Source organism: Oncorhynchus masou, chromosome 18, assembly GCF_036934945.1.
Source record: "Oncorhynchus masou masou isolate Uvic2021 chromosome 18, UVic_Omas_1.1, whole genome shotgun sequence".
Classification (NCBI taxonomy): domain Eukaryota; kingdom Metazoa; phylum Chordata; class Actinopteri; order Salmoniformes; family Salmonidae; genus Oncorhynchus; species Oncorhynchus masou.
In genome coordinates this window covers 78,395,024-78,415,809 of record NC_088229.1, presented here as the reverse complement: position 1 = coordinate 78,415,809, position 20,786 = coordinate 78,395,024, and the positions used below count along the sequence as shown (strand labels likewise).

The window sequence follows — 20,786 nt, the reverse complement described above, 5'->3', positions numbered from 1 at the left end:
ACAGCATCGTAACCAAGTGATTAATATCGTTCTGGGTTCCACTGCGCAAGAGGGCGTCCGTGGAGTTTTATGAACGTCAAGGCAGACTAGGGCTAGGCGATATGTGCAAAATATTGAATCAGTACTTTAAAAAAAAGTTTTGGAATAACTCAAGTTCTACATTTTATGAGTAGTGAGTGGTCCCAGGGTGCTTTATGAGTAGTGAGTGATCCCAGGGTGCTTTATGAGTAGTGAGTGATCCCAGGGTGCTTTATGAGTAGTGAGTGATCCCAGGGTGCTTTATGAGTAGTGAGTGATCCCAGGGTGCTTATTGAGTAGTGAGTGATCCCAGGGTGCTTTATGAGTAGTGAGTGATCCCAGGGTGCTTTATGAGTAGTGAGTGATCCCAGGGTGCTTATTGAGTAGTGAGTGATCCCAGGGTGCTTTATGAGTAGTGAGTGATCCCAGGGTGCTTTAAGAGTAGTGAGGGGTCCCAGGGTGCTTTATGAGTAGTGAGTGGTCCCAGGGTGCTTTATGAGTAGTGAGTGATCCTAGGGTGGCAACACGTACATTCTAAGTGATTTCAATGAGTCTTTCTCCATTCTGATTGGTTTATACTGTTCAATTCAACTTCAACCAAAACAAATAGCAGCACTTTTATAATTTCTGCATTTCCTGCACTCAATTGGAGTGGTGGAAAAAAAAAATATATATAGTATAAGTAAAGATACGTTAATAGAAAATTACTCAAGTAAAAGTCACCCAGTAAAATACTTCAAGTATTTGGATTGAAATACACTTAAATATCACAAAATAAATGTAATTGATAAAATATACTTAAGTATCAAAAGTCAAAATGATTTCAAATTCCTTATATTAAGCAAACCAGGCGGCCCCATTTTATTATTTGTATGTACGGATAGCCAGGGGCACACTCCAACACTCAGACATTATTTACGGATAGCCAGGGCACACTCCAACACTCAGACATTATTTACGGATAGCCAGGGCACACTCCAACACTCAGACATTATTTACAGATAGCCAGGGGTAGACTCCAACACTCGGACATCATTTACAGATAGCCAGGGGCACACTCCAACACTCGGACATCATTTACAGATAGCCAGGGGCACACTCCAACACTCAGACATTATTTACAGATAGCCAGGGGCACACTCCAACACTCAGACATTATTTGCAGATAGCCAGGGGCACACTCCAACACTCAGACATTATTTGCAGATAGCCAGGGGCACATTCCAACACTCAGACATTATTTACAGATAGCCAGGGGCACACTCCAACACTCAGACATTATTTACAAACAAGCATATGTGTTTAGTCAGTCCGCCACACAACAGGCAGGAGAACATAAGCTAATAGTGTCATTATATAACGCTGGTGGATTTATATTAAGAAGCAAAGTAAAACAACATTGTTGTCATCAACATGCTGCATTGACCATGCAGACTGAACGCAAGTGTCTCGTGGTTGAGGAACATCCTTGAGTGCCGTGGCGTGGCTTGGTCTGCGTATCATAAAATACTGTATACCGCCCAGCCCTGAGGCAGATGCGGTGAATTTGGATCCTAGATCTTGTTGGTGTGAGGATAATGTTCATGCTGTGAATCAGTTGGTCTGCTCAATGAAGTATTTTATTTTACCTTTATTTAACTCAAGTCAGTTAAAGAACAAATTCTTATTTTCAATGACGGCTTAGGAACAGTGGATTAACTGCCTTGTACAGGGGCAGAATGACAGATTTGTACCTTGTCAGCTCGGGGATTCGATCTTGCAACCTTTCGGTTACTAGTCCAACGCTCTAACCACTAGGCTACCTGCCGTCCCAACACTCTAACCACTGGGCTGCCTACCGCCCCTACACTCTAACCACTGGGCTACCTGCCGTCCCTACACTCTAACCACTAGGCTACCTGCCGCCCCTACACTCTAACCACTGGGCTACCTGCCGCCCCTACACTCTAACCACTAGGCTACCTGCCACCACTACACTCTAACCACTAGGCTACCTGCCACCACTACACTCTAACCACTAGGCTACCTGCCACCACTACACTCTAACCACTGGGCTACCTGCCGTCCCTACACTCTAACCACTAGGCTACCTGACACCCCTACACTATAACCACTAGGCTACCTGCCACCACTACACTCTAACCACTAGGCTACCTGCCGCCCCTACACTCTAACAACTAGGCTACCTGCCGCCCCTCCGCTCCAACCACTAGACTACCTGCCTCCCCTACACTCTAACCACTAGGCTACCTGCCGCCCCTACACTCTAACAACTCGGCTACCTGCCGTCCCTACACTCTAACCACTAGACTACCTGCCGCCCCTACACTCTAACCACTAGGCTACCTGCCGCCCCTACACTCTAACCACTGGGCTAACTGCCGCACCGGCAACAACCATTTGCCATAGCCACATCGGGACTACTCAGAGCTATTCTGTTCATCTGGAATAGACTACATTTTCTTATCATGATTCTTCACAACAGTCTAAAATAAATCATGGATTTATTGTGATTGTGTAGGCTATACTACATGGATGTATTGTGATTGTGTAGGCTATACTACATGGATGTATTGTGATTGTGTAGGCTATACTACATGGATTTATTGTGATGGTGTAGGCTATACTACATGGATTTATTGTGATGGTGTAGGCTATACTACATGGATTTATTGTGATGGTGTAGGCTATACTACATGGATTTATTGTGATTGTGTAGGCTATACTACATGGATTTATTGTGATTGTGTAGGCTATACTACATGGATTTATTGTGATTGTGTAGGCTATACTACATGGATTTATTGTGATTGTGTAGGCTATACTACATGGATTTATTGTGATGGTGTAGGCTATACTACATGGATTTATTGTGATGGTGTAGGCTATACTACATGGATTTATTGTGATTGTGTAGGCTTATACTACATGGATGTATTGTGATGGTGTAGGCTATACTACATGGATTTATTGTGATGGTGTAGGCTATATTACATGGATTTATTGTGATGGTGGAGGTAGACTATATTACATGGATTTATTGTGATGGTGTAGGCTATACTACATGGATTTATTGTGATGGTGTAGGTTATATTACATGGATTTATTGTGATGGTGTAGGCTATATTACATGGATTTATTGTGATGGTGTAGGCTATATTACATGGATTTATTGTGATGGTGTAGGCTATATTACATGGATTTATTGTGATGGTGTAGGCTATATTACATGGATTTATTGTGATGGTGGAGGTAGACTATATTACATGGATTTATTGTGATGGTGTAGGCTATATTACATGGATGTATTGTGATGGTGTAGGCTATATTACATGGATTTATTGTGATGGTGTAGGCTATATTACATGGATTTATTGTGATGGTGTAGGCTATATTACATGGATTTATTGTGATGGTGTAGGCTATATTACATGGATTTATTGTGAAGGTGGAGGCTATATTACATGGATTTATTGTGATGGTGTAGGCTATATTACATGGATTTATTGTGAAGGTGGAGGCTATATTACATGGATTTATTGTGATGGTGTAGGCTATACTACATGGATTTACTAGACTTATTTTATTTGTAAATGTTCCAAAAGGTCAGAATCAGTGGCTTGTCGGCTGTGTGCGAAGCCAGGAGATGCTAAATGTGTTTGTTAATTAACGTGAGACCGACAGTTATTTGATTGACAAATCACCAGCTGACAAAATAACCACCACAGCCCGAGCTGAAGCCCTCCTTCCGTTCCATACAAGTTCTCAAGGATGAAATGTGCCAGCTCTTTGTCCACTCGGCCAGGCTGGAGTCATTTCAACACCACTCACTACGACTAACCCACCAGGGGTTACCTTGGCAATGGCATGACTATGTTCAGACCTTTTTCCACATGATAAGAAATGCGGAAAATGTGTTGTTTTTCATTTCATTATTTTATATAACCTTTATTTAACTCATTAATTTCATTAACGCTGGAACGATGCATGAAATGGAATACAATAAATTCAGCAACGGTACGAGTCCTACTGTTTTCTGTTCCATGTGAGCATCTTGTGAGAACGGAGAATCGTTTCAACATTATTTCACACCGAGTAAAGAAACCGAGCAGCTCTACTCACATCATACATGTCACATAAGTTGCCGATTGCCCCCACTCACAATGTAATATCCAAAAATGACAGACCTATCGTTCTCCATATTAAACTCACTCATTTTACTCTCATATCAGACACCAACCAGAAACTGGGACATATCCTGCAGGTAGGCAAAAGTCTGCAGAAACGGTTACCATAGAAACAACAGGAGAGGCTGTCAGTCACAACACAAAGTAAACTAGAAAATACAGTAGAATCCCCAGATCATCCCCGCCCACAAACAGCCCAGTAGAATCCCCAGATCCTCCCTGGCCCACATATAGCCCAGTAGAATCCCCAGATCCTCCCTGGCCCACATATAGCCCAGTAGAATCCCCAGATCCTCCCCGGCCCACATATAGCCCAGTAGAATCCCCAGATCCTCCCCGGCCCACATATAGCCCAGTAGAATCCCCAGATCCTCCCTGTCCCACATATAGCCCAGTAGAATCCCCAGATCCTCCCCGCCCCACAAACAGCCCAGTAGAATCCCCAGATCCTCCCTGTCCCACATATAGCCCAGTAGAATCCCCAGATCCTCCCTGGCCCACAAACAGCCCAGTAGAATCCCCAGATCCTCCCCACATATAGCCCAGTAGAATCCCCAGATCCTCCCCACAAACAGCCCAGTAGAATCCCCAGATCCTCCCCGGCCCACATATAGCCCAGTAGAATCCCCAGATCCTCCCCGCCCCACAAACAGCCCAGTAGAATCCCCAGATCCTCCCCGGCCCACATACAGCCCAGTAGAATCCCCAGAACCTCCCCGGCCCACATACAGCCCAGTAGAATCCCCAGATTCTCCCCGGCCCACAAACAGCCCAGTAGAATCCCCAGATCCTCCCCGGCCCACATATAGCCCAGTAGAATCCCCAGATCCTCCCCGCCCCACAAACAGCCCAGTAGAATCCCCAGATCCTCCCCGCCCCACATACAGCCCAGTAGAATCCCCAGATCTTCCCCGGCCCACATACAGCCCAGTAGAATCCCCAGAACCTCCCCGGCCCACATACAGCCCAGTAGAATCCCCAGATTCTCCCCGGCCCACATATAGCCCAGTAGAATCCCCAGATCCTCCCCGGCCCACATATAGCCCAGTAGAATCCCCAGATCCGCCCCGGCCCACATATAGCCCAGTAGAATCCCCAGATCCTCCCCGGCCCACATATAGCCCAGTAGAATCCCCAGATCCTCCCTGCCCCACAAACAGCCCAGTAGAATCCCCAGATCCTCCCCACATATAGCCCAGTAGAATCCCCAGATCCTCCCTGCCCCACAAACAGCCCAGTAGAATCCCCAGATCCTGCCCACATATAGCCCAGTAGAATCCCCAGATCCTCCCCGGCCCACATATAGCCCAGTAGAATCCCCAGATCCTCCCTGGCCCACATATAGCCCAGTAGAATCCCCAGATTCTCCCCGGCCCACATATAGCCCAGTAGAATCCCCAGATCCTCCCCGGCCCACATATAGCCCAGTAGAATCCCCAGATCCTGCCCACATATAGCCCAGTAGAATCCCCAGATCCTCCCCGGCCCACATATAGCCCAGTAGAATCCCCAGATCCTCCCTGGCCCACATATGGCCCAGTAGAATCCCCAGATCCTCCCCGGCCCACATATAGCCCAGTAGAATCCCCAGATCCTCCCAGGCCCACATATAGCCCAGTAGAATCACCAGATCCTCCCCGGCCCACATATAGCCCAGTAGAATCCCCAGATCCTCCCCGGCCCACATATAGCCCAGTAGAATCCCCAGATCCTCCCCGGCCCACATATAGCCCAGTAGAATCCCCAGATCTTCCCCACAAACAGCCCAGTAGAATCCCCAGATCCTGCCCACATATAGCCCAGTAGAATCCCCAGATCCTCCCCGGCCCACATATAGCCCAGTAGAATCCCCAGATCCTCCCTGGCCCACATATGGCCCAGTAGAATCCCCAGATCCTCCCCGGCCCACATATAGCCCAGTAGAATCCCCAGATTCTCCCCGGCCCACATATAGCCCAGTAGAATCCCCAGATCCTCCCCGGCCCACATATAGCCCAGTAGAATCCCCAGATTCTCCCCGGCCCACATATAGCCCAGTAGAATCCCCAGATTCTCCCCGGCCCACATATAGCCCAGTAGAATCCCCAGATTCTCCCCGGCCCACATATAGCCCAGTAGAATCCCCAGATGCTCCCCGGCCCACATATAGCCCAGTAGAATCCCCAGATTCTCCCCGGCCCACATATAGCCCAGTAGAATCCCCAGATCCTCCCCGCCCCACAAACAGCCCAGTAGAATCCCCAGATCCTCCCTGGCCCACATATAGCCCAGTAGAATCCCCAGATCCTCCCTGGCCCACAAACAGCCCAGTAGAATCCCCAGATTCTCCCCGGCCCACATATAGCCCAGTAGAATCCCCAGATCTTCCCCGCCCCACAAACAGCCCAGTAGAATCCCCAGATCCTCCCTGGCCCACATATAGCCCAGTAGAATCCCCAGATTCTCCCCGGCCCACATATAGCCCAGTAGAATCCCCAGATCTTCCCCGCCCCACATATAGCCCAGTAGAATCCCCAGATCTTCCCCGCCACACAAACAGCCCAGTAGAATCCCCAGATCCTCCCTGGCCGACAAACAGCCCAGTAGAATCCCCAGATCCTCCCCGGCCCACATACAGCCCAGTAGAATCCACAGATCCTCCCCGGCCCACATACAGTCCAGTAGAATCCCCAGATCCTCCCCGGCCCACATACAGCCCAGTAGAATCCCCAGATCCTCCCCGGCCCACAAACAGCCCAGTAGAATCCCCAGATCTTCCCCGCCCCACAAACAGCCCAGTAGAATCCCCAGATCCTCCCTGGCCCACAAACAGCCTAGTAGAATCCCCAGGTCTTCCCCGGCCCACATATAGCCCAGTAGAATCCCCAGATCCTCCCCGGCCCACATATAGCCCAGTAGAATCCCCAGATCTTCCCCGCCCCACAAACAGCCCAGTAGAATCCCCAGATCTTCCCCGCCCCACAAACAGCCCAGTAGAGTCCCCAGATCCTCCCTGGCCCACATATAGCCCAGTAGAATCCCCAGATCTTCCCCGCCCCACAAACAGCCCAGTAGAATCCCCAGATCTTCCCCGCCCCACAAACAGCCCAGTAGAGTCCCCAGATCCTCCCTGGCCCACATATAGCCCAGTAGAATCCCCAGATCCTCCCTGGCCCACATATAGCCCAGTAGAATCCCCAGATCCTCCCCACAAACAGCCCAGTAGAATCCCCAGATCCTCCCCGCCCCACAAACAGCCCAGTAGAGTCCCCAGATCCTCCCTGGCCCACATATAGCCCAGTAGAATCCCCAGATCCTCCCTGGCCCACAAACAGCCCAGTAGAATCCCCAGATCCTCCCTGGCCCACATATAGCCCAGTAGAATCCCCAGATCCTCCCTGGCCCACAAACAGCCCAGTAGAGTCCCCAGATCCTCCCTGGCCCACATATAGCCCAGTAGAATCCCCAGATCTTCCCCGCCCCACAAACAGCCCAGTAGAATCCCCAGATCTTCCCCGCCCCACAAACAGCCCAGTAGAGTCACCAGATCCTCCCTGGCCCACATATAGCCCAGTAGAATCCCCAGATCCTCCCTGGCCCACATATAGCCCAGTAGAATCCCCAGATCCTCCCCACATATAGCCCAGTAGAATCCCCAGATCCTCCCCACAAACAGCCCAGTAGAATCCCCAGATCCTCCCCGCCCCTCAAACAGCCCAGTAGAGTCCCCAGATCCTCCCTGGCCCACATATAGCCCAGTAGAATCCCCAGATCCTCCCTGGCCCACAAACAGCCCAGTAGAATCCCCAGATCCTCCCTGGCCCACATATAGCCCAGTAGAATCCCCAGATCCTCCCCGGCCCACATACAGCCCAGTAGAATCCCCAGATCCTCCCCGGCCCACATATACCCCAGTAGAATCCCCAGATTCTCCCCGGCCCACATATAGCCCAGTAGAATCCCCAGATCTTCCCCACAAACAGCCCAGTAGAATCCCCAGATCCTCCCCGCCCCACATATAGCCCAGTAGAATCCCCAGATCTTCCCCACAAACAGCCCAGTAGAATCCCCAGATCCTCCCTGACCCACATATAGCCCAGTAGAATCCCCAGATCCTCCCTGGCCCACAAACAGCCCAGTAGAATCCCCAGATCCTCCCTGACCCACATATAGCCCAGTAGAATCCCCAGATCCTCCCTGGCCCACAAACAGCCCAGTAGAATCCCCAGATCCTCCCTGACCCACATATAGCCCAGTAGAATCCCCAGATCCTCCCTGGCCCACATATAGCCCAGTAGAATCCCCAGATCCTCCCTGGCCCACAAACAGCCTAGTAGAATCCCCAGATCTTCCCCGGCCCACAAACAGCCCAGTAGAATCCCCAGATCCTCCCTGGCCCACATATAGCCCAGTAGAATCCCCAGATCCTCCCCGGCCCACAAACAGCCCAGTAGAATCCCCAGATCCTCCCTGGCCCACAAACAGCCCAGTAGAATCCCCAGATCTTCCCCGGCCCACAAACAGCCCAGTAGAATCCCCAGATCCTCCCTGGCCCACAAACAGCCTAGTAGAATCCCCAGATCTTCCCCGGCCCACAAACAGCCCAGTAGAATCCCCAGATCCTCCCTGGCCCACATATAGCCCAGTAGAATCCCCAGATCCTCCCCACATATAGCCCAGTAGAATCCCCAGATCCTCCCCACATATAGCCCAGTAGAGTCCCCAGATCTTCCCCGCCCCACAAACAGCCCAGTCTTGAATGTATTATGATGTTGTTGTGCCGTTACCTTGTGCACAATAAAAAAATACTTCTTGACGTAAGAATCCATTTGAATAAATAGAATGAGGGTTAAAAATGAGGCCATGAACTAAAAGGCTAAAACAATGATAAAAAGTCCAGCCAGAGCCCGGACTTTAACCTGATCGAACATCTCTGGAGAGACCGGAGCGGTGTTCGAATACCCATACTAACACAGTACAGTGGGGCAAAAAAGTATTTAGTCAGCCACCAATTGTGCAAGTTCTCCCACTTAGAAAGATGAGAGAGGCCTGTAATTCTCATCATAGGTACACTTCAACTATGACAGACAAAACGAGAAAAAAAATCCAGAAAATCACATTGTAGTATCTTTAATGGTGGCCGACTAAATACTTTTTGCCCCACTGTATATACACTACACACTATTCTTTCCTTTTGCCCCACTGTATATACACTACATACTATTCTTTCTTTTTGTATGTTGAAAACAAACAGTATCCTTTCAGTTGAGTGTATTTGCACATCGCCCGTCTACCGGGAAGTTGATGCTGTTGTGATGCAACCTCTGACCAGCTTGTTAGCATAACAAATTACTAGCTAGACATTTTATGACTGTGTTCTGGGGGTTCGTAAATTCATAGCGCTTCACTCTCTGAGTGTTCAGCCGCATACTGGACACTATGGAGGAGGAGTAGGGTTGATCTCCTCACAACTGCAGTCAAGCACCCAAGCTAACTGGCTAACTTCCTAGCTACTTCCAGACACAAATGAGAGAACACCCCACTCTCTCTTACTCTCCCGAGCAGAGCTGGTTAGGCTGTTTTCATGTTATCCAGAGCGTTGGTGACTGTAACTGTGCTGCTGGCAACAATTTAATTCATATTTTAATGCCGATGTTTACTGACATCGGCCATATTCATCCGGTGTTGAGCGTTCAGGAATTCATCAGTTTTGTTCTGCTCTCTGGCACTCAGACAAGAGTGCTCTGAAATCGGAGAAGATTGCCAGAGAGAATGAACAATGACCATTGAGAACGCACAACGACTTTACCACTTAGCTAAGCTAAGAATGACATATAGTTAATATACTGGCAGGTCCAATGTATTAGTAGCCAACTAACTAACAGAGCTAGCTAACATACCAGTAATGCACATACTGATTACTGCTGTAATGATATGCTGTGGTTCGTAAGGACAGTGTAGCTAACAAACGGTCAGCCAACATAACATGTAACGTAACTTATTTGACAAGTCATTACTTTATTACATTTGTCATAGTTATGTGTGTATTATTATTGTTATTATTATTATTATTATTATTATTATCTCGTCAGACTTCGGCTGCATATTTTCCACCATTTTCTTGAAATCTGAACAAGTTGAAGCCACGCCCATTTTCTGAAGAATTGTATTAGTGGCACTAAAAGCACAAGAAATAGTGTCCACTGCTTGTATACTTCGTAGAGTACTACGAGTAACTAGTAATTATATCCATACGAAGACTAATAAGCATACTATTGTAATGAAACAGCAGGGAGCTCGAACCCTCAACCTTCTAGCCGAAGTCCAGCGTGCAAAAGCATACTGCTCGAGCGGCAGAGTCGATATCCGCGCTCATAAACCCAGGGTCGTTACACTATATATTCAATTTACATCACAAATAGTACAGTTAGTGTGGCCATACAGCTCTGGAAATATCTGCAGCAACGCTCCCCATCCAACCTGACATGGGAGAAACTCCCCAAATACAGGTGTACCAAGCTTGTAGCATCACACCCAACAAGACTCCAGGCTGTAATTGCTGCCAAAGGTGCTTCAACAAAGTACTGAGTAAAGGGTCTGAAAACTTATGGAAATGTAATATTTCAGTTTTATATATATATATATATATATAAACCAAAACCAAAACCTCTTTATGCTTTGTTATTACGGGTATTGTGTGTAGATTGCTGAGGGGGAAAAAACACATTTTAGAATAAGGCTGCAATGTAACGGAATGTGGGAAAAGGGGTCTAAATAAATCCTTAATGCTCTGTATAATCATTACACGACTTTCTAGTAGCAGAACATTTCATGTAGGGCTGCACAATTACATTTCAAACCAAATCCTACATATTAGAGGTCGAACGATTAATCGGAATGGCCGATTAATTAGGGCCGATTTCAAGTTTTCATAACAATCGGTAATTATGGCCGATTACATTGCGCTCCACGAGGAGACTGCGTGGCAGGCTGACCACCTGTTATGTGAGTGCAGCAAGGAGCCAAGGTAAGGTGCTAGCTAGCATTAAACGTATCTTATAATCAATCTTAACATAATCACTAGTTAACTACACATGGTTGATGATATTACTAGTTTATATAGCTTGTCCTGCGTTGCATATCCGCAAGGCTATCAAACAAGCTAAGCGTCAGTATAGAGACAAAGTAGAATCTCAATTCAACGGCTCAGACACAAGAGGTATGTGGCAGGGTCTACAGTCAATCACGGACTACAAGAAGAAATCCAGCCCAGTCACGGACCAGGATGTCTTGCTCCCAGGCAGACTAAATCACTTTTTTGCCCGCTTTGAGGACAATACAGTGCCACTGACACGGCCTGCAATGAAAACATGCGGTCTCTGCTTCACTGAAGCCGAGGTGAGTAAAACATTTAAACGTTTTAACCCTCGCAAGGCTGCAGGCCCAGACGGCATCCCCAGCCGCGCCCTCAGCGCATTCGCAGACCAGCTGGCTGGTGTGTTTACGGACATATTCAATCAATCCCTATCTCAGTCTGCTGTTCCCACATGCTTCAAGATGGCCACCATTGTTCCTGTTCCCAAGAAAGCTAAGGTAACTGAGCTAAACGACTACCGCCCCGTAGCACTCACTTCCGTCATCATGAAGTGCTTTGAGAGACTAGTCAAGGACCATATCACCTCCACCCTACCTGACACCCTAGACCCACTCCAATTTGCTTACCGCCCAAACAGGTCCACAGACGATGCAATCTCAACCACACTGCACTCTGCCCTAACCCATCTGGACAAGAGGAATACCTATGTGAGAATGCTGTTCGTCGACTACAGCTCGGCATTTAACACCATAGTACCCTCCAAGCTCATCATCAAGCTCGAGACCCTGGGTCTCGACCCCGCCCTGTGCAACTGGGTACTGGACGTCCTGACGGGCCGCCCCCAGGTGGTGAGGGTAGGTAACAACATCTCCTCCCCGCTGATCCTCAACACTGGGGCCCCACAAGGGTGCGTTCTGAGCCCTCTCCTGTACTCCCTGTTCACCCACGACTGCGTGGCCACACACGCCTCCAACTCAATCATCAAGTTTGCGGACGACACAACAGTGGTAGGCTTGATTACCAACAACGACGAGACGGCCTACAGGGAGGAGGTGAGGGCCCTGTGTGGTGTCGGGACAATAACCTCACACTCAAAGTCAACAAAACTAAGGAGATGATTGTGGACTTCAGGAAACAGCAGAGGGAACACCCCCCTATCCACATCGATGGAACAGTAGTGGAGAGGGTAGTAAGTTTTAAGTTCCTCGACATACACATCACAGACAAACTGAATTGGTCCACTCACACAGACAGCATCGTGAAGAAGGCGCAGCAGCGCCTCTTCAACCTCTGGAGGCTGAAGAAATTCGGCTTGTCACCAAAAGCACTCACAAACTTCTACAGATGCACAATCGAGAGCATCCTGGCGGGCTGTATAACCGCCTGGTACGGCAACTGCTCCGCCCACAACCGTAAGGCTCTCCAGAGGGTAGTGAGGTCTGCACAACGCATCACCGGGGGCAAACTACCTGCCCTCCAGGACACCTACACCACCCGATGTTACAGGAAGGCCATAAAGATCATCAAGGACAACACCCACCCGAGCCACTGCCTGTTCACCCCGCTATCATCCAGAAGGCGAGGTCAGTACAGGTGCATCAAAGCTGGGACCGAGAGACTGAAAAACAGCTTCTATCTCAAGGCCATCAGACTGTTAAACAGCAACCACTAACATTGAGTGGCTGCTGCCAACACACTGACACTGACTCAACTCCAGCCACTTTAATAATGGGAATTGGTGGGAAATTATGTAAAATATATCACTAGCCACTTTAAACAATGCTACCTAATATAATGTTTACATACCCTACATTATTCATCTCATATGCATACGTATATACTGTACTCTATATCATCTACTGCATCTTTATGTAATACATGTATCACTAGCCACTTTGTTTACATACTCATCTCATATGTATATACTGTACTCGATACCATCTACTGTATCTTGCCTATGCTGTTCTGTACCATCACTCATTCATATATCTTTATGTACATATTCTTTATCCCCTTACACTGTGTATAAGACAGTAGTTTAGGAATTGTTAGTTAGATTACTTGTTGGTTATTACTGCATTGTCGGAACTAGAAGCACAAGCATTTCGCTACACTCGCATTAACATCTGCTAACCATGTGTATGTGACAAATAAAATTTGATTTGATTTGATGTATAATCAATGCAGTGCCTGTTAATTTATAATAGAATCACAGCCAAACGGGTGATTTAACAAGCGCATTCACGAAAAAAGCACTGCTGTTGCTCCAATGTGTACCTAACCATAAACATCAACGCCTTAAAATCAATACACAAGTACATATTTTTAAACCTGCATATTTAGTTAATATTGCCTGCTAACAGGCAAGGAATTGTATCACTTCTCTTGCGTTCTGTGCAACAGAGTCAGGGTATATGCAGCAGTTTGGGCCACCTGGCTCGTTGCGAACTGTGTGAAGACTTTCTTCCTAACAAAGACAGCCAACTTCGCCATAACAAAAGAGCATTTGCTAAAAAAAGCACAATCGTTGCACAAATCAATACATCAATATACAGAAGTGTATATTCTTTAAAACTGCATATTTACTTAAAATAAATGAATCTTAGCAGGCAATATTAAACTAGGGAAAATGGGTCACTTCTCTTGCATTCAATGAACGCAGAGTCAGGGTATATGCAGCAGTTTGGGCCACCTGGCTAGTTGCAAACTAATTTGCAAGAATTTTACATAATTATGACATACATTGAAGGTTGTGCAATCTGAAAGCAATATTTAGACTTCAGGATGCCACCCGTTAGATAAAATACCGGTTCCGTATTTCACTGAAAGAATAAACGTCTTGTTTACGAAATGGATAGTGTCCGGATTTGACCATATTAATGACCAAAGGCTCGTATTTCTGTGTGTTATTATATTATAATTAAGTCTATGATTTGATAGAGCAGTCTGACTGAGCGGTGGTAGGCAGCAGCAGGCTCGTAAGCATTCATTCAAACAGCTCTTCGCAATGCATGAAGCACAGCTTTTATATGTTCTCATGTTCTGAGAAAGGAACTGAAACGTTAGCTTTCTTACATGGCACATATTGCACTTTTACTTTCTTCTCCAACACTTTGTTTTTGCATTATTCAAACCAAATATTCAAACCAAATTGAACATGTTTCATTATTTATTTGAGACTAAATGGATTTTATTGATGTATTAAATTAAGTTAAAATAAATTGTTCAACAATACTGAATGAACAATGTAATTGTCATTATTACATATACACATATATATACACATATATATATTAGTCATTTAGGTCAACATTGGATCATTCAGAGATCCTCACTGAACTTCTGGAGAGAGTTTGCTGCACTGAAAGTAAAGGGGCTGAATAATTTTGCAAGCCCAATTGTTCAGTTTCTGATTTGTTAAAAAAGTTTGAAATATCCAATAAATGTCATTCCACTTCATGATTGTGTCCCACTTGTTGTTGATTCTTCACAAAAAAATACAGTTTTATATCTTTATGTTTGAAGCCTGAAATGTGGCAAAAGGTCGCAAAGTTCAAGAGGGCCGAATACTTTCGCAAGGCACTGTATATATATATATATATATACACACACACATATACATATATATATATGTATAAAACATTGAAATGTATCCATATCACAAGAGGCTCCTCCCTGTCTGTACAACATGAACGAGCCACAACCAAACCTGAGGGACAATGTTGATTGGCCGGAAGAATGATGTCCGATGAGGTTGCAAGCTTAAAGTGGGAGTGGGGATTCGATTGGCACAGCATTGTACAATGAGGTTGTAGGGTGAACCCACAACCACAAAGTTTATTTTTACTGTCTTTGTCCACAGCTGCAGGGGCTCGAGAGCAATTACGTGATGACGTTTGTACACAATTGTTGCACCATTTTCAGGGGCCCTTTTAGGATCTTGGCATTGCTTTAAGAACTAATGGCTAAAAAGTCACAAAATGTACAGAAAATCTCATATATTTCATGAATTTCAGTCTACTTCGTCTACAGTGGTAAAATGATTTGACTTCATGAATTACTGCCCATGCACACATTTATCATCAAACTTCACAAATACACACAATGGTCTTTTCAGACATGAAAATGATCTGTGAAGACACGGCAAGTCGTTGTTTTTTTTTTAAATAACCATTTAAAATCATGTGTAGAGGAATTACCTTCATCTCTTTCCTCTGGACTCCTCTTGAGTGACCAGCGTAGCGAATCTGTGGATGGAAATGGATGATTTGAAAACGTGTCAGTCGTCTCACCTCAGTTCGTGACCCAACTCCACCCTTACAATGTGTATAATACATTCTGTATAATAGCTTTCTATGTAGGTGAGAGGGTTTGTGTAAAGTAGCCTGAGTGCCAGTCAGCCACCATTCCCAATCCTTCACTCATCGTCATGCCACACATTGTTGGCATTATGCCACAAGAAGACTGACACTCAGGCCAGTTTACATAAATCACACAATCTAACCTATATATCAAGGTATAGTTTACATAAATCACACAATCTAACCTATATATCAAGGTATAGTTGACATAAATCACACAATCTAACCTATATATCAAGGTATAGTTGACATAAATCACACAATCTAACCTATATATCAAGGTATAGTTGACATAAATCACACAATCTAACCTATATATCAAGGTATACTAGAGTCATATTAGGAAACAGGGTGTTTGAGGTCTTTATATGACATCCCTTTAAAAAAATCACTCAAATGGGACAGTGTTTGTACAGTTCCTATGAATCACGTTTAAAATTAAAGAGTTTTCACTCACTGCAAATCAAAAATGTATAAAAGCATATTAATCCCAAACATATAGTTGTTATGCATGTTTGCCAATAACTAAAAAGTATGTTATTTCTGAAACTTCTGATTTGTCAAAAAGACGTGGGCAGTTATACCATGGTATTGGGATGGTTTTTACCGTTCAAACTATTTATTTTACTTTTTTTTTGGTAGCTACTTTTAAAGTAAATACCAGCAGCCAACCTGTGCATTACGTTAGGAGAATATATACCACTGGTTCCTATATTTCATCTGTCACCAGGACATACATTTTACTTTTCGGGCCACTAGCCACTGGTAGGTAGATTTTTTTTTAAATCAACTAAAATATTTTTGCCGCTAAAATTACAGCACACAAAACAGCTCTTCACATGCGCCCAGACCCTGTCCAGGAAATGTTGCAGTGTCTTGTGGGATAGGCGATACAGGATTCGTAGATCTTTCACTGTGTGTGATTCATTTACCAGCTGTGAAACAAAAAAACGGACTAAATACTTTTGAAAACAGCTATAAATGTGATCATACTTGACTATTTTTATTCACAAATACGAGTGAAATGCTCACACTGTGGAGCCCTGACCACCTGCCAACGTGGCTGGTGAAATAAACATCTTACCCACAATGCCAAAACATACCCGCACTTGGCAGGTGTCGGGTGTTCATTTTATGCTCTGCCCGTCACATTACGGTGGTCCCCAGGCCCGTCACATTACGGTAGTCCCCAGGCCCGTCACATTACGGTAGTCCCCAGGCCCGTCACATTACGGTAGTCCCAAGGCCCGTCACATTACGGTAGTCCCCAGGCCCGTCACATTACGGTAGTCCCCAGGCCCGTCACATTACGGTAGTCCCAAGGCCCATCACAATACGGTAGTCCCCAGGTCAATCACATTACGGTAGTCCCCAGGTCCGTCACATTACGGTAGTCCCCAGGCCAATCACATTATGGTAGTCCCAAGGCCCATCACATTACGGTAGTCCCCAGGCCCGTCACATTACGGTAGTCCCCAGGCCCGTCACATTACGGTAGTCCCCAGGCCCGTCACATTACGGTAGTCCCCAGGCCCGTCACATTACGGTAGTCCCCAGGCCCGTCACATTACGGTAGTCCCAAGGCCCGTCACATTACGGTAGTCCCCAGGCCCGTCACATTACGGTAGTTCCCAGGCCCGTCACATTACGGTAGTCCCCAGGCCCGTCACATTACAGTAGTTCCCAGGCCCATCACATTACGGTAGTTTCCAAGCCTCAGGCCAATCACATTACAGAAGTCCCCAGGCCAATCACATTACAGAAGTCCCCAGGCCAATCACATTACAGAAGTCCCCAGGCCAATCACATTACAGAAGTCCCCAGGCCAATCACGTCCTCAGTCCTGTGGTGTTTGTTTACTAGCACACAACTCGAGTGACATCTTCACTGTTGTGGTGAACTAATTACATTGATATTTTAGTCATTTAGCAGATGCTCTTATCTAGAGCAACTTACAGTCATGAGACATTTAGCAGATGCTCTTATCTTTAAAAGTCTTAAAAGTTGACACACCTACTCATTCAAGGTTTTTATTTAACCCTTAAACAACCCTTTGCCTTGGTGACAGCTTTGCACACGCTTTGCATTCCCTCAACCAGCTTCACCTGGAATGCTTTTCAAACCGTCTTGAAGGAGTTCCCACATATACTGAGCACTTGTTGGCTGCTTTTCCTTCACTCTGCAGTCCAACTCATCCCAAACCATCTCAATTGGGTTGAGGTCGGGTGATTGTGGAAGCCAGGTAATCTGATGCAGCACTCCATCACTCTCCTTCTTGGTCAAATAGCCCTTACACGGCCTGGAGGTGTGTTGGGTCATTGTCCTGTTGAAAACAAATGAAAGTCCCACTAAGCCCAAACCAGATGGGATGACGTATCACTGAAGAATGCTGTGGTAGCCATGCTGGTTAAGTGTGCCTTGAATTCTAAATGAATCACTGACAGTGTCAGCAGCAAAGCACCCCCACATCATCACACCTCCTCCTCCATGCTTCATGTTGGGAACCACATATGCAGAGATAATCCGTTCACCTACTCTGCATCTCACAAAGACACCGCGGTTGGAACCAAAAATGTCACATTTGGACTCCAGACCAAAGGACAAATTTCCACCGGTCTAATGCTCATTGCTCGTGTTTCTTGGTCAAAGCAAGTCTCTTCTTATTGGTATCCTTTAGTAGTGGTTTCTTTGTGTGAATAAAACCTTTATGGTTGAATTGCTGCAGTCTCCTCTGAACAGTTGATGTTGAGATGTGTCTGTTACTTGAACTCTGTGAAGCATTTATATGGGCTGCAATTTCTGAGGCTGGTAACTCTAATGAACTTCTCCTCTGCAGTAGAGGTAACTCTGGGTCTTCCTTTCCTGTGGTGGTCCTCATGAGAGCCAGTTAACTCTAATGAACTTATCCTCTGCAGCAGAGGTAACTCTGGGTCTTCCTTTCCTGTGGTGGTCCTCATGAGAGCCAGTTTCATCATAGTGCTTGATGGTTTTGCGACTACACTTGAAGAAACTTTCAAAGTTCTGGAAATGTTGAGTGACATTCATGTGTTAAAGTAATGATGGACTGTCATTTCTTTTTGCTTATTTGAGCTGTTCTTGCCATATTATGGACTTGGTTTTTTACCAAATAGGGCTGTCTTCTGTATACCACCCCAACCTTGTCACAACAGAACCGATTGGCTCAAATGCATTACGCAAAGAAATTCCTTCAAATTAGCGTTTAACAAGGCACGCCTTTTAATTGAAATGCATTCCACGTGACTACCTCGTGAAGCTGGTTGAGAGAATGCCAAGAGTGTGCAAAGCTGTCATCAAGGCACAGTGTAGCTACTTTGAAGAATCTCAAATATAAATGAATGAGTAGGTGTCCAAACCTTTGACTGGTACTGGTTTGACTGTGGCCTGGGGACTACCTTAATGTAATGGGTATACACATATAAACAGTGCATTCGGAAATAATAATAATAATTATATATATATATATATTTAACCTTTAGTCAGTTAAGAACAAATTCTTACTTACAATGACGGCCTAGGAACAGTGGGTTAACTGCCTTGTTCAGGGGCAGAACAACGGATGTTTACCTTGTCAGCTCGGTTACTGGCCTAATGCTCTAACCACTAGGCTACCTGCCGCCCCCTTGACTTGTTCCACATTTTGTTACAGTGTTATGTTAAAATGGATTAAATCGTTTTCCCCCCTCATCAAGCTACACACAATACCCTATAATGATGAAGCAAAAACAGTTAATTTTATTTTTGCTAACAGATTTTATTTATTTTTTAATACAACGGAAATATGACATTTACATTTTCAGACTCTTTACTCAGTACTTTGTTGAAGCACCTTTGGCAGAGATTACAGCCTCAAGTCTTATTGGGTATGACGCTACAAGCTTGGCACACCTGTATTTGGGGAGTTTCTCCCATTCTTCTCTGCAGATCCACTCAAGCTCTGGCAGGTTGGATGGGGAGCGTCACTGCGCAGCTATTTTCAGGTCTCTCTAGAGATGTTCGACCGGGTTCAAGTCTGGGCTCTGGCTGGGCCACTTAATGACATTCAGAGACCTGTCCCGAAGCCACTCCTGCGTTAGCTTGGCTGTGTGCTTAGTGTCGTTGTTCTGTTGGAGGGTAAAATCTTCGCCCCAGTCTGAGGTTCTGAGCACTCTGGAGCAGGTTTTCATCAAGCATCTCTCTGTACTTTGCTCCGTTCATCTTTCCCTCGATCCTGACTAGCCTCTAATTCCCTGCCTCTGAAAAACATCCCCAGTGTATGATGCTGCCACCGCCATGCTTCACAGTATAGATGGTGCCAGGTTTCCTCCAGACATGACGCTTAGCATTCAGGCCAAAGAGTTCAAATTGGTTTCATCAGACCAGATCTGGTTTCTCATGGTCTGAGAGTCTTTAGGTGCCTTTTGGCAAACTCCAAGCGGACTGTCATGTGCCTTTTACAGAGGAGTGGCTTCCGTCTGGCCATTCTAACATAAAAGGCCTGATTGGTAGAGAGCTGCAGAGATGGTTGTCCTTCTGGAAGGTTCTCCCATCTCCATAGAAAAACTCTGGAGCTCTGTCAGAGTGACCATCGGGTTCGTGGTCACCTCCCAGACCAAGGCCCTTCTCCCCTGATTGCTCAGTTTGGCCGGCTCTAGGAAGAGTCTTGGTGGTTCTAAACTTCTTCTATTTAAGAATGATGGAGGTCACTGTGTTCTTGGGAACCTTCAATGCTGCATAATTCTATTGGTACCCTTCCCCAGATCTGTGCCTCGACACAATCCTGTCTCGGAGCTCTACGGGCAATTCCTTCGACCTCGTGGTTTTTGCTCTGACATGCAGTCGACTCATGCCCAATCAATTGAATTTACCACAGGTGGAAACAACCAGAGCTCAATTTAAAATCTTATAGCAAAGGGTCTGAAAATGCATGTAAATAAGGTATCCGTTTTGTTTTTTATACATTTGCAAACATTTCTACAAACCTCTTTTTGCTTTGACATTACGGGGTGTGTGTAGATTGATGAAGATGTTTTTTGTTGTATCCATTTTAGAATGAGGCTGTAACTTAACATGTGGAAAAGGTCAAGGGGTCTGAATACTTACCGAAGGCACAGTATGTATCAAATTACCATTTAAATGTAATTGTAC

At 45.7% G+C, this 20,786-nt stretch overlaps 1 protein-coding gene across 5 annotated transcripts in view; it reads right to left on the bottom strand.

Moving 5' to 3' along the window:
• The window catches only part of LOC135505290 (AT-rich interactive domain-containing protein 4B-like), a 157,122-nt gene that overhangs the window by 129,246 nt on the left and 7,090 nt on the right, over window positions 1-20,786 (bottom strand). For all 5 annotated transcript variants that reach the window (XM_064924528.1, XM_064924532.1, XM_064924529.1 and 2 more), the window contains one exon: window positions 15,480-15,527. In XM_064924528.1, the coding sequence (XP_064780600.1) occupies window positions 15,480-15,485 (6 nt within the window). In that variant the 5' untranslated portion in view covers window positions 15,486-15,527. The remainder of the gene's footprint in view (window positions 1-15,479; window positions 15,528-20,786) is intronic.